This window comes from Oryza glaberrima, chromosome 11, assembly GCF_000147395.1.
Source record: "Oryza glaberrima chromosome 11, OglaRS2, whole genome shotgun sequence".
In the NCBI taxonomy this organism is placed as follows: Eukaryota; Viridiplantae; Streptophyta; class Magnoliopsida; order Poales; family Poaceae; genus Oryza; species Oryza glaberrima.
In genome coordinates this window covers 26,234,443-26,249,219 of record NC_068336.1, presented here as the reverse complement: position 1 = coordinate 26,249,219, position 14,777 = coordinate 26,234,443, and the positions used below count along the sequence as shown (strand labels likewise).

At 49.9% G+C, this 14,777-nt stretch overlaps 2 protein-coding genes across 2 annotated transcripts; both read right to left on the bottom strand.

The window, feature by feature from the left end:
- Positions 1–651: 651 nt before the first annotated feature.
- Positions 652–3,063, bottom strand: LOC127755367 (scarecrow-like protein 14). Its single transcript, XM_052281024.1, has one exon. The coding sequence runs from the start codon at positions 2,793–2,795 to the stop codon at positions 867–869; it is 1,929 nt and encodes a 642-aa protein (XP_052136984.1). The 5' UTR covers positions 2,796–3,063; the 3' UTR covers positions 652–866.
- A 1,382-nt stretch (positions 3,064–4,445) lies between these two features.
- LOC127754170 (scarecrow-like protein 9) lies at positions 4,446–6,718 on the bottom strand. The gene has a single exon (XM_052279645.1). It carries the CDS (start codon positions 6,618–6,620, stop codon positions 4,704–4,706), a length of 1,917 nt encoding a protein of 638 aa, XP_052135605.1. The 5' UTR covers positions 6,621–6,718; the 3' UTR covers positions 4,446–4,703.
- Positions 6,719–14,777: the final 8,059 nt, after the last annotated feature.

Genomic DNA, 14,777 nt, shown 5'->3' with positions numbered 1-14,777 from the left:
TCACATTTTCATCATTTTCGCACAACGGTTCAGCGATATCGACATTATATTTGTGCCAAAAAAATTGTATCCTGAGTATTTCTGAGAAAAAAGAATAGACAATATATTTTTCAAAATTAATTCGCCTAAAGCCTGCCTGTTGGTTCCTGACTTGCCACTGCTTGTATGCCCACCCGGTCCTTCCCTCCTTCACAGGCAATTGCGTTCATGGGCATCCCATCCAAAGATGTCCTGCTCCAGCACCAACCGCAGTTGGCTCTCGGGTGCGTGACAAGAAAGGTGATGCCTTGGGAGCCATTTACAATGCCTTGGACAAACACGTCCAGCTGCATATCTTGCTTATGGCTGTGTTTAGTTTCTGAAATTGAAGAGAAGTTTGGGGAAAGTTGGTAGTTTGGAAAAAAAGTTAGAAGTTTATATGAGTAGGAAAGTTTTGGATGTGATGGAAAGTTGGGAGTTTGGGGAAAGTTTGGTGTGATCTAAACATGGCCTATGTTAGTATTGTGTCGAGGACGATTTCCCAGGGCACTCCTGCTGTCTGTGACAACGTACACTCACGTCCATTAAGATCCTGAAATTGAAAAGGTCATTGACCGTGAGTACCTCATCAGGGAAGGCTGTCTCCATGTTGAGGTCCTCCTCCTCTATGGCCATTTTATTTATTTATAGGATTAACTGGAGTAGTAAACCAGGTAGTGGTCAGTGGTCACCATGACCAAGGAGGAGCAAAAATGTGATACAAGAAACATACAATAGGGTTTACTCAACCATGGTCCACATCGATCATAGACGTGGTTGTACTTATTATGTATTAATACCTATGCATATCTGAAAATTGGTATAAATAATTGGTAAGAGGCTAAGAGCTAGTGTTGGGCAACCCAAGTGGACAAGGCGTAGAGCACGCGGCCCTTCCACCTGTGCAGCAACCAGCGTTGATCCTCGTCCACCACGAAGTCCTTGTGGTACTTGTCCCTCACCTTGTCCAGCACCAGCCTCACAACCTGCGGATTCAGCGGCAGCTGCCTCAGCCCCGCGCGCTGGTTCCTCGCCTGCCACTGCTTGTACATCTCCGGCCGCTCCACCCGCTCCGCGCCCTCGCAGGCGATCACGTTCAGAGCCGCCCGCCCGAAGATGTCCCGCTCCACCAGCATCCGCTCGTGGCTCTCCCGCCCCACCGTCGCGTCCAGCAGGTCGAACTGCGCCGCGTAGTAGTAGAGAGCCTCCCGGAAGCGTGTCAGGAAGTAGGTCGCGCCGTAGGCTCCGTTCATGATGCCATGGATGAACACGTCGGGGCGCATCCTGCGGATGTTCCCCAGCACCTCGTCCCTGGGGCTCCTGCTGCTGTCCTCCTGCAGGCTCTCGTCCATCACGTTCCTGAAATGGCACAGGCTGATCACCACCACCACCTCGTCTTCCTCCGCCTCGCCCAGCTCCTCCAGCCGCACGCTCTCCTTCTTCGTCGCCGCGATGCCGTGGAACTTGAACGGCACGCCGAGCTCGTCGGCGTACCTGCTCAGCCGCCGCCCGGTCTCCTCGATGTGTTGGTCAGGGCGGAATCCCGGCTGAGGTAGGTCAATGCCGGTGATCCTCACCTCCGGTGGGCCGCCTCTCCGTGCCGCGAGCTCGCGCAGCAACCCAGGCCACTGGAACCCGTAGCTGAGGCCGTAGTCGACGATATGCAGCTTGCGCCTCCCGGTGACGGCGTCGTAGATGGTCTTGTTGGAGAAGACGAAGGCCACCTTCTTGCAGCAGCAGGCTTCCATGTACAGCCGGTACGCCTTGAGGAAGTCGACCACGGAGGTGCGCTGCGACATGAGCGACTGGTACACCTGGCTCCCCGTGCCGGCGAGCCGGGCCTCCAGCCCTTGCGCGAAGCAGTGCGCCAGCCTCTGTCCGGCGTCTCCCCACGCCGACGAGTGCTGCTTGATCTGCCTCAGCAGCTCGTGCGCGCTCCGGCGGTCGTCCGTGGCCACCGCCTGCGCGCAGTGGAGCAGCAGGTTGTGCAGGTCCACTGGCTCGGTGTGGATCACAGTGCGTCTCCCCCGCGCCTTCTTGCTGCTGCTGCTCTTGGACTTGAGGCTCAGCTGCTTCACCCCCTTCATGCAAATCTCGTGCTCCTGGAGCATCATTTCGTCGAACATCTGGCGTGCACCTTCCTCCTCCAGCTCCGGCTCGGGCGCCATCAGTTTGGTGGCCCTGCCAGTGCCAGCTTCCAAGTCGTCGTCCCTGCAGTTGACTTTCTTGCTGTTGATTGCACCATGAGCATGAGCTGCAGCTGCTCCCCCGACCCCCCCGAGCATTCCATGTCCGTCGACGACTACCTCACCCTGAACCTGCAACTGCAAGGTAGTAGAAGAGTCGGTCGAGAGGAGGAGGGTGTTGGTGGGCAGGAACTTGTTGGCTTCCTCCATGCCCTTGAGGAACGCCATGTTGACCATGTCGAGGCCGCCGGAGTACTGGTGGTCAACGCTGTGGACCGCAGCAGTGGGGAAAGTCTTGGCGGTGGCCGCCTCGTCATCGAAGAAGGGGCGGCTGGGCGGGGCATCGGAGGAGGAGGACGACGACGAGGCGCCGGCGGCGGAGGAGGGGGAGGAGGCGAGGATCTGGGCGAATGGCTGCTGGGCGCGGAGGAGGGCGGGGTGGTCGGGGTACTGGTAGAAGAAGTGGTCGTGGACGTCGTCCTCCATGAGGAGGCGGGAGATGTAGGGGAGGACCATGTCGTTGTCGAACTCCTCCTCCGCTGCCGGCCATCGGAATCGGAGGGACTCCTCCGCCTCCGGCGTGGTAGCCATTGCCTACCAGTTCCTTCCACTATCACTAGCTATTAATCAAGTGCAATTAAATTGAAGGATTAAGGATGATGGGAAGGATCCGGGAAGGAGGGCGGCGGCATGGCATGGCATGGAACGGAATGGATCGAGCAGAGCAGCTACCCTCTAGCTGCCTGCCTGTGTCGCAGGTTTGGTTTGGTTTTCTTTTCAAGACCAAATTAAAAGCAACTACAATACCAGTATGAATCTAAGCTTTATTTTAAATTCACCACTATCATGGTGCACCTAGGACTAATTTACTGAAATACTTATTTATGCAACCACTGTACTACAACTAGTTTTATTCAAGCCAATGACAAAATGGACGAAGTTGCACCAACCCAATATACTTCTATATATTATACTACTGGTACTAGTATGCCAAATCGTTTGCTGCTATTGACCGTCCCAAGCAATCGGGAAACTTAATCAACTTGTTCCCTCTTATTGAAAACAACTTCTTCTCCATAAGCAACTCAACAAATTATATCCTGCTCCTATTTAGGACTAGTATATTAACTGCTACTATCTAGTTATTACTGAATTACTCCTACGGTCCTACTACCCAAACCTCCAGAAGTCATGGCTAAAATATACAAGCAGATGCTTCAAGGACATAGCAAAAGACATACTCCTAGTCACCTAACGAAAAAGGACAGATCAAACTCCATCAGTCTGTAATTATCAAACCATATCAGCACATGGAATGATGAACCAAACTAGCAGTATTTCAGACCTGCTATTCCAGTAAACAAAGGAACACTACCGAGAAATATGTAGTACTACAAGAATTTGTAAGGAAAGCTGGTAAACTTTGAAGCCTAATGTTCAGTGTGCCGTGTGCCGGTGTGCGTTGAAAACTCAAAGTTCATCTTAAAATACTAAGCACTCCTAACAGATGAAGCCATGGACCAACAGTTGACTATCTGTCATACAACAGATTTGAAGATTTCTAACTAGTGGACCTTTCTCAGGTATAATCAAGATTTATATAACATCCTGAACTTCGTCGAAGTTCACCTTCCATATAATTTATTGTTGCAAGGTAAGGAGCCATTTTTTTTATTTGGAATCATCAATGTCAATTTCACATGATACTCCTACTCCCTCCGTACTCGTAAAGGAAGTCGTTTAGGACAGCGACACGGTCTCCAAAACACAACTTTGACTTCTTTTTCTATAAAAATATTGATTGAAAAGTGATATATGTATATTTATGAAGGTATTTTTCAAGATAAATCTATTCATATAATTTTTTATATTTTCAAACTCAACAACTTGAGAGTTATTTATGATTTATATTCCTAAGGTTTGACTTAAACATTGTCCTAAACGACTTCCTTTATGAGTATGGAGGGAGTATGTCACAGATCAAGTCCCAGCTGTCATCAACTCTCCACAAAAATGGCAGAAAAATAACACTCGTTGAATCTGGTGAACAACCCCCCCTCCTCCTCCCTTTTGATGTACTTGTCTGACTGAAATACAAGGATATCCAGCAAGAACTGCCTGCGGAAGTGAATCCTGTGGGAGACAGGGGGGAATGTATGACATGTTTTATTTTGCGGACAGCAGACATATACTTTGAATACCCCACGCACTATTTATTTTTGTTAATATGCACTGCTAACTGTTATCTGATTTGAAATCCCAACAATCAGAATTGAAACTGAACTTTTTGGAAGAACAGATTTCACAACTTTTTGAGTGCATCCACACAAACATATACCAAAAAAAGAAAATCTAATGTAGCTCTAACCGTGCATCTAATTTACAGTGCAAATAAAACAGTCTATCATGTACTATAACTAGACTAGATCTCAATGTGTAAACAATTCATCAAGCAGAAGAAGGTAATTGAAGTGAGCTAAAAGAGGGGGGGATTTGTGATCATGGATGATGAGCAACCCATGTGGACATGGCGTACAGTATCCGTCCCTTCCATCCCTGCAGCAGCCAATTGTGATCCACGTCGATGACGAAGTCTTTGTGATAGAGGCTTTTCACCTTGCCCCTCACAAGCTCAACCACCTCAGCCTCCAATGGCAGCTGCCTCAGCCCGGCGCGATGGTTGCGCACCTGCCACTGCTTGTACGTCTCCGGCCGATCAACTCTGTCTGCGCCCTCGCAGGCGATGACGTTGAGGGCGCATCGCCCCAACATGTCCCGCTCGATGAGCAGCCGATCGTCGTTGTCGCGCGGGATGGTGGCGTCCAGCATGTCGAAGTGCGCCGAGTAGAAGAAGAGAGCCTCCCTGAAGCGCGTCACGAAGAAGGGCGCACCGTACGCGCCGTTGACGACGCACTGGACGAACACGTGAGGCCTCATGTCGCGGATGTTGTCGAGCACCACGTCTCTGGGGCTCGGGCTGTCCACGGCCACGCTCTCGTCTTGCAGGGTGTTCAATCCATGGAGGCAGTTCACGACGAGCACCTCCTCTTCTTCTTCTTCTGGGTCGAGATGGAGGTCCTCGCGGCGGACCGTCTCCCACTTTGCGGCAATGGCGCGGAACTTGAATGGCACGCCGAACTGGCGCGCGCAGATGCTCAGCCGGCGGCCTGTCTCCTCGATCTGGTCGGCTGGCCGGAACCCAGGCTGCGGGACGTCGATGCCGGTCATCCTCACCTCCGGCGGTCCGCCTTCCCTGGCTCCCAGCAAAAAGAACAAAGCTGGCCACTGGAATCCGTAGCTGAGGCCGTAGTCGACGATGTGCAGCTTGCGCCTCCCGGCGACGGCGTTGTAGATGGTCTTGTTCGAGAAGATGACGCTCACTTTCTTGATGCAGCAGGCCGCCGTGAACAGCTTGTACGCCTTGAGGAAGTCCACCGTCGACGTGCGCTTCGCGACGAGCGACTGGTACATCTGGCTCCCCGTTCCGGCGAGACGCGCCTCTAGCCCCTCAGCGAAGCAGCACGCCATCCTCTGCGTCGCGTCCCCTCTCGCCGACGAGTTCTGCTTGATCTGCTTCAGCAGCTCGGTGGCGCTCCGCCAGTCGCCCGTCGCCACAGCCTGCGCGCAGTGGATGAGCAGGGTGTGTAGGTCGACCACCGCCGTCTTCGCGCGTGACGCTCTTCGGCCGTTCTTGTCGGCCTGGCTCTGGCTGCCCATGGCGACGCGCAGCTCATCTATCCCCTTAATGATCATCTGGTACCCATTGAGAATTATTTCGTCGAATATCTCGTCGGCGGCGGCGGCGTCGTCATGTTCTGGCGCCATCAGCTTGCTGCTCCTGCTGGTCTCCGTCTCCAGGTCGTCCTCCTCGGCGTGCCTGTTCTTCCGGCCCCTGCCGCCGCCGCTTGGTCCGAACGTGAAGGTGGGTTGAATATCCAGCACCGGCTCTGCCTTGAAGCCAGAGAAGAGGGTGTTGTTTGTGGGCAGGAACTTGGTGGCCTCCTCCCTGCCCTTGAGGAACGCCATGTTGAGCATCTCCATGTCGTCCGGCGCGCTCTGGGTGTCGGCGTCGTGGTCGGGCATGGCGAGCGTGTCGGGGACGGAGGTGGAGTTGGTCGTATTGTTGTTGATGGTGGTGTCGTCGGAGGAAGAAGATGTGGCAGGGGCATGGAGGATTTGGGCGTAAGACTGCTGGGCTTGGAGGAGGGCGGGGTGGTCGGGGAACTGGTAGAAGAACTTGTCGTCGATGTCGTCCTCCATGAGGATGCGTGAGATGAAGGGGAGGAGGAGGTCGTCATTGACATTGTTGGGGTCGTCATCGTGGTGCGGCGTCGGGGGCAGGTCCAGGAAGAGCGACGGGGAGAATGGCTGCTCGATGGCGACGACGAGTTCCTCCGGCTTCGGCGCGGCAGCCATGGCCTCCCGATGCCTCCACTCTCTCCAGGTACTTTGGATGGAGGTGAAGAGAGTGGAGGCGATGATGGGTGTCTGTGTGTTGCGTGGAGGGGACGAGGGAGACACCAATCACATGAGACATGGATGGATGGATGGATCATGAAAGGCAGGCAGGCAGGTTCCAGGAAGACGACAGCATCAAGACGCAGCTCCTCAACTCTTGCTTTAATTTACACAATATATAATCGATCTCTAAAGCTCTTGTCTCGTGAAATTCATCCAACTTGTACACTTTTTAAGTTTATTTCAAGATTTTAAGTTTCACAATCGATAGATTTTTGGAGAATTGCCCATGTCTCTGGTGGTGTTTGACAATGCCTGACTTCACTAGGCGGTTCATCGTCGAATGGTTACAGGGTGTGGATTTTGGATGTCATCCTCAATGAGAAGGCAGGAGATGTTGGGGAGGGCCATGTCATCATGCATGGAACGCCAGCATGGTCAGGCCGGCCATAGGAGGGAGGGAGGGACTCCGGCCTTCGGCGTCGCACCCACAAATTCCTTCCGTTCCACTATCAGTCTACTTTTTGAGAATTACACATCCATCCTGGAGTGATTCGCTATCGATGGGTACATCGCCTACTACTGAAAGCACAAAGTCGTTAATTTCTGAAAAATTCGTTTCCATGAGAAGTCAAATCTAGGGCCTAAATTACTATTGAGGCTCTTATAACCACTAGGCTACAGGCCCTTACGCCCACTATCAGTGTACTTCACTGCACTTTAATGGGAAGGATCAAGGATATGAAGGTTCTAGGGCAAATCAAGCAGCAAGTGGGTACGATTATTACACGACACTCAATCTAACCAGATATTTTTATTTTTTTCCTATAAATGTTTAGACGACATGCAAATAATAGGTGTGATTATACCTAGGTGTAGAAAATCCATGTCTGTTTCTCTCTCGCTTATGTCTCGCTACTCAAGCTGACCATAATAAGTGCTCCACTCTTGTAAAAACGGAATCGGCTATACTTCTGTCGATAGAAAATACGACCCCAAATCTTGCATATTTTGGACCACTGGATATGCTTCGCGATTTGTGCTCCAGTTGCATCTTCTCCAACTCCGGCGACCTCTTCTTTTACGGCGCCGGCGACAACCCAAACTCCGGCAGAGGGTCGACGAATTAGGGTCTCGGGGTGGGGGTGGGAGGGGTGGGAGGAAGAGGGGGGAGTTCACAGGCTTTAGAGGGATGGCCGTGGGAGGCGGCAGACTGGCGGTGGGCGGCGCCGCCGCCGCCGAAACCGTGGGGTCGGGAGCGGGCGGTGGGCCGGTGTAAGTGGCGGGGGCAAGCGGAAAGAGTGTTAGGAGGAGGCGGCCGGTGGTGGCGCCCCGTTGCCGGCAACGGGGAAGACGGCGGCACGGGACAGCTCGCCGCCGCTGAAACCGCGGGGTCGGGAGCGGGCGGGGGGCCGGTGTAAGTGGCGGGGGCAAGCGGAAAGAGTGTTAGGTGGAGGCGGCCGGTGGTGGCGCCCCGTTGCCGGCAACGGGGAAGACGGCGGCACGGGACAGCTCGCCGCCGCTGAAACTGCGGGGTCGGGAGCGGGCGGTGGGCCGGTGTAAGTGGCGGGGGCAAGCGGAAAGAGTGTTAGGTGGAGGCGGCCGGTGGTAGCGCCCCGCCGCCGGCAACGGGGAAGATGGCGGCACGGGACAGCTTGCTGCCACCGGAGAGGAGAGGGAGGGGGAAGGGGAGAGGGAGGGGGTTAGCCTGGGGGGGCTTGTCAGCGCCGTTAACACCTTTTGACCAGCCGGCGAGGCTAGGTGGGACGACGGCGGCGGTGCAGGAGGTGCGCGGTGCTGAGAGGAGGGGAGCTCTCGAGGCTCGAGTGACTTGTGCCGTTGTGCGGCGGCAGAGAGAAAAAAGAAAAACTGGTTAGGGTTTTGTGGACTTCGCACGAATCTTAAATCAATCCAATGATCTGAAATTTGCAAGATACTAGGAGGAGTTTTCTGTCAAATGAGGAGGAGTAGACAGTCCCTTTCCTTTTCAATATCAAAACAACAATATGAAGCTAAAGCTTGACCACCGACCAGGGACCACCATCATGCACCTAGGACTAGTTAATTGAAATATTTCAGAAGATTTATGTTGGCATGTACGCGTCGTATGCAAGCACTAGGCCAAATGCTCCTATTAGTTTATTGAAGCCAAAGACCAAATGGATGAGGCCAGGTACACCAACCCAAGATATGCCAAATTGTTTTGCTGCCACTGACCATCCCAACGAAAAGAAAACCCGATCAACTTGTTCTTTGTTACTAGAAGAGAATTAACCGTCGCAGGGAAAAGTAAACCCATTCAACTTGACGGTCAATGGCAGCAAAACAATATGGCCGCTACATCTCGCTCCTATTTAGTAGTAGTATATTAAGAGCATATCCATCTGCCTCTCCAATTGACTCTTCAAGTTAAATTTTACCTATTCTAAAAAAAAACATATTCCAACAGCCTCTCCAACTCATTGGTCAAGCTATTTGGCTGGCCAAACCCTCCTCCTTGCTGGCTAAATTTGGCCAGTCTATTTGGCTGGCCAATGGTGGGCCCCACACTACCAATCTCCTCCACCTCCTCTCTCTCTTGCATCTGTCTCTTTTCCACCCAATCTCGACGCCGGCACACTGCTACGAGAGGCAGCGAGCTCGAGCATGGCAACTAGGCGATGAGGCATGGGGAGGAGCATTGCTACAGGAGGTGAAGACGGCGCCCGCCCCGCCGCTCGCCGTAGCCCGCTGTAGCCGTCGGTGTTAACGACTAAATTTGGTAATATCAGCATCGGAGATGAAGATGGGGTCGAAGTGGAATCGAAGATAAGGGTTGTTGCGGAAACAGAGTAAGAATCGGCTGGAGTCCGGATCGGCTACGATTGGGATCGGCTAGGTTTGAGTCGGGTTGAGTTAAGTGATACAGCTGATTCCGATAATATGACTTGTGTACGACATCGGGTTCGAATTGATGTGCTTCAAGATGATTGCCATACATGGATAGAGTCCTGGGAAGGCAGTTGTATCTATTAATTAGGATATTTATGTAAATTCCTTAGAGATAAATGTGGGCAAAAGTCTGTCGCAAAGACTTATGGTATCTTAGAGTTTGTTAGGGATAAGAGTCGTGTCCAATATGGACATATCTTATAATTCTCGGGTATAAATAGACCCCGAGCCCTATGTAAAAAAAAGGACACACATGTTCAATACAATTTCGGCGCATCGCCCACCCTTTATGCTTTATTTCGACGAGTTCTTGCTTTCGGGTTGAGCTGCATCGGTTTCGATCTTCAACAAGAGGTAAAACTTGTTATGGCGGTTTGTGTTCTCGAGATTAGTGCTTCCATCCTTATGATACTCTAATCTTGTTTATGTAATCTGTCAATTTATCATATATCTTGCATAATTCTTGACAATATCGTCATCTAACCTACAATCGGCTAACATCTGTTACCAGAAGGCAGCCGATTAGGTTAAATAACGACGTTGGCTTAGATTATATGAGATATCCACCACTCTATGAAACATCCAGCGGCTTGATTGTCTAGATATTGTTCTTCTTTTCATACTTAATGCTGTATCAGTTGAGTTTGATCTATTAAGTCGTGCTTAGAATTTCAATCTCTAGCCTGTCTACTGGTTGCCGATTAGGGTAGTATTGGAGTTTCAGCCGATCTTATCTGATCTAACTGCTTTTATCCTATATGATCGATTGACATGTTAGATCTGCCCTTTATGTTAAGATCTTGTTGCATTTAAGTATATTAGGCTTATGTTTGGTATATTCTATTTGCTTTAATATCTTAACACGAAGCGGTATCGGAGTATTAGCCGATACATGCTAGATCTACTTGATCGGCTATGCTATGAATATATATATAATCTCATTATTAATATGTATTTCGATCTAAGTGATTTATACTGTCTCGGCAAGGTGACCGATCTATCCCAATCACTTGACTCAAGTATATATCGATATAAGGATTATATATTATTGATATCTACAGCCGATCGAATAGATTTAGTTTTGATTTGTTTACTTAACACTTGCCGATCGATTTACATATGACATTGGCTCAAAGATAAATGATGTGTCATCGGCATTTAGCTGATCGGCTATCATTTATGGATTTGATCACGGTTTCTTTGTCTTTGTTTCTTGTTGATTGTAGGATCAAATCAACTGGCACGCTCATACATCTGAAGGCGAGTTTTGAACCTGCACTGGAGTTAAGCAGATCTCCCAGGCCTCGTGTTTTCTGTCAACAGTCGGCCACCGCCTACCCCGCCGCTCGCTGCAGCCCGCCGACCTCCGCTCGTCGTAGCCGTCGTCCCGCCGCCCATTGAGATGCCGCCCATCGCCCTGCCGCCTCACCTCCACCCGTCGCCCCACCTCCGCCCGCCTTGCCGCTTGTTGTAGTCCATCGCCCCACCGCTCGCTGCAGCCCGTCGCCTCGCACGCCCGCCGTCGCTGCATCAAAGAAGAGGGTGTGGGGGAGGAGGCAGTAGTATGAGCGGGAAAAATAGGGAGGAAATGGAGGAAGAAGGTTAATAGATACTAACATATGGGTCCCATTTGTCATAGAATTGTAATGGAGAGGGTAGATAGAGAGGCTGTTGAAGCGAGCAACGACTTTGACTCGCTAAATCAAATGGATAGCTGTAACATCCTCAAATTTTAAAACTAAAAATTTGACTGCATCATGCTAGCTTTTGATTAAATTTGTTTGGTTTAAAAATCTATTTGATTTAAAACTTGTTCAAGTATTAGAGTCCTACTAATTTATCCTAATTATTCCCTTTATTCTAAGCCCTAGTGAATTTGAGCAAATTCTCTCAAATTCAAACCATAGATTATTTCTTTAGCTTACTCTATTATTAGTGGAGTTTTGCTATACTCTAAACCCTAGTGAAACCCTCCCAAACTCCTAGTTTGAATTCAAATCTTTTCTAGGAAAATATTCAAAAATTATGAAATTCACTGTTCATTGCACAAAAGGTGTTCGGTAGAATTCCTAGCCCAACTAGAGCAGCCCAATCCCTTCCAATCTTGCACAAAGATTGGATTTGGTCCTAGGGGACCACATCCCACTCAAAAACCGTGGTTTAGTTGGCCTTCTCCTCCCCTTCGCGCACGCTCTCTAGCAGCCGACTTTGCCGCGCGCCGTGTCGCCGCGCGTCGGCTTTGAGGCCGCCCGCGCGTGGCCGACCGCCTTGGCGCGCCGTCACCCGTCCGACGCTCTCAGCCCACCGCCGCCGCACCGATCTTGATGGCGACAAAGCCAGGACGACGACCGCCGCACGAAATCGCCGCTCGACGCCGTGCGCTCCCGTCCAAGCCGCCGCCGAGTGCGATTTCGCTTCTACCCGGGGTGAATCGCGCCAATTCTTGCCGCACGGTTGGATTGGAGATAGACGGTGGTATCCCCTCTCACAATTCAAACCATTCACCCCCGAGCCGGCCGTTTTCACCCTCGCCGCCGCCGCGCGTCATGCCCGAATTGGCGCCAACACGTCGCTAGCCGATTCCAACCGCGGTCAAGTCAATCCTTCGCCGGTAAGTATTCGAACGTGACCTCCTGCCACTCAAATCGATCTTACCCGCCCTCTCTCAACCTCTGCCACCTTTGCCTCATCCAAATCCCGAGCTCATCCATGGCGATGACGGTGCCCAAGCTCATCCGCTCCTCCTAGCCCTATAAATAGGACCCCAATCCCTTCCCTGTCCATCATCGATCATCAACAACCATAGCCCCACAACCCCGAAGCTCTGCTTCACCAATCCATCTCATCAACCATCCTCGCCCGTCGGTCGAACACATTGTGCGCGATCGACTCCACCCCTCTCCATCCATCTTCCGCCCTAAATAACCCTTAGAACACCTATATCCTACCATGTTCTAGCATAATAAGCCCTAACCAAAGCCCTGCATCAAGTTTTACCTCGCCGCACCAAGCAGAAACCGCCGCCCCCGCGTTGCTCTGTTCTTCCCCGCCGCGAAGTTTTTCCGGCCACAATCCGTTGTTTCAACTGATCTCGGTGAGTTTTTTGTTTCAACCATCTACATACTACCTAGAGTCCATTTTTGCAATCGGTTTGCACTATCTTGACACCCTCTGAGCTGCCGACATGAGCACGGCCGCCGCCTATGGAGGCGCTCGTCGGCAACTATGCTCCGTGCCTTGCCAAAGGTTGGCAAGCTGCCGGAATCCCTCTAGACACCTCGTAGATGCTCTAGAACCCCTCCCCTAGTGTTAACGACCAAATTTCGTAAATTCTATCATTATTGGCATCGGAGATGAAGATCAGATCGAAGTGGAATCCAAGATGAAGATCGTTGCGGAAACAAAGTAAGAATCGGCTGCAGTCCAAATCGGCTAAGGTCAGGTCGACAAAGTTCGAGTCGGACGGGGCTAGCCGATACAGCCGATTAGCCGATATTGCCGATTCCGATAATATGACTCGGTGTACGTCATCGGGTTCAAGTTGATGTGCTTCAAGATGATTTGCCACGCATGGATAGAGTCCTGGGAAGGCAATTGTATCTTTTAATTAGGATATTCTATGTAATTTCTTTAGAGATATGTTTGGGCAAAAGTCTGCCGTAAAGACTTATGGTATCTTAGAGTTTGTTAGAGATAATAGTAGTGTCCGTTATGGGCGTATCTTGTAATTCTCGGGTATAAATAGACCCAAGCCCTATGTAAAAAAAGGAACACATCCAATACAATCTCGGCGCATCGCCACCCTTTATGCTTTACTTTTATTTCGACGAGTTCGTGCTCTCGGGTTGAGCTGCATCGATTTCGATCTTCAACAAGAGGTAAAACTTGTCATGATGACTTATGTTCTCAAGATTAGTGCTTCCATCTTTATGACACTCTAATCTTGTCTATATAATTCGTCGAGTTATCATATATCTCAATAATCTTTGATAATATCTTCATCTAACCTATAATCGGCTAACATCTGTTAATGGAAGGCAGCCGATTAGGTTAGACAATGATGTTAACTTAGATTATGTGATATATCTACCACTCTATGAAACTTCCAGCAGCTTGATTGTCTAGATATTGTTTTTCTTTTCATACTTAATGCTGCATCAGTTGAGTTTGATCTATTAAGTCGTGCTTAGAATTGCAATCTCTAGCCTGCTTTCTGGTTGCTGATTAGGGTAGTATCGGAGTTTCAGCCGATCTTATCTGATTTAACTACTTTTATTCTATATGTTTGATTGACATGTTAAATCTGCCCTTTATGTTAAGATCTTATCGCATCTAAGTATATTAAGCTTATGTTTAGTATATTCTACTTGCTTTAAAATCTTAGTATAGAGTAGTATCGGAGTATTAGCCGATACATGCTAGATCTACCTGATCGGCTATGTTATGAATGTATATAATCCTACTATTAATATATATTTCGATCTAAGTGATTTATACTGTCTCGGCAAGGCGACCGATCTATCTCAATCATTTGATTTAAGTATATATCGATATAAGGATTATATATCATTAGTATCTACAGCCGATCGAGTAGATTTAGTTCTGGTTTGCTTATTGATATTTGCCGATCGATGTACACATGACATCGGCTTGAAATAAATGATATGTCATCGGCACCTAGCCAATCGGCTATCATTTATAGGATTAATTGCGGTTTCTTTGTTCTATTTCTTGTTGATTGCAGGATCAAATCAACTGGCACGCTCATACATCCGAAGGCGAGCTTTGGACCTGCACTGGAGTTAAGCAGATCTCCCAGGCCTCGTGTTTTCTGTCAACACGCATTTGGCACGCCCGGTGGGACCAATTAGGAGTCAGAAATCAATCTTCCTCATGGCCGAGAAGTTGCCACCGTCGCCATCCTCGGCTAGCCCAGGTACTGTTAAAGAGAAAATCCAAAGACTAGGTTTGAGTGAAGTTAATGAAGAGAATATTGTGGCTGTTGATCCGGAAAAGCTTACACCTGACCAGAAGAAGGATTTCGAAGCAATGATGCAACAAGCACGAGAACAGTTCTTTAGGTCATTCACACAGACTCGCAAGGGAACATTTATTCAAAAGTACAAGGTAAAGGTGGTTCCCGATGAGCCTGAGACTAGTACCTCTAAGGAGGAAGAAGGAAAA

Excerpts from the sequence above, each read along its gene's own strand:
- LOC127755367 (XM_052281024.1), bottom strand. The coding sequence starts at position 2,795 with ATGGCTACCACGCCGGAGGCGGAGGAGTCCCTCCGATTCCGATGGCCG.
- LOC127754170 (XM_052279645.1), bottom strand. The coding sequence starts at position 6,620 with ATGGCTGCCGCGCCGAAGCCGGAGGAACTCGTCGTCGCCATCGAGCAG.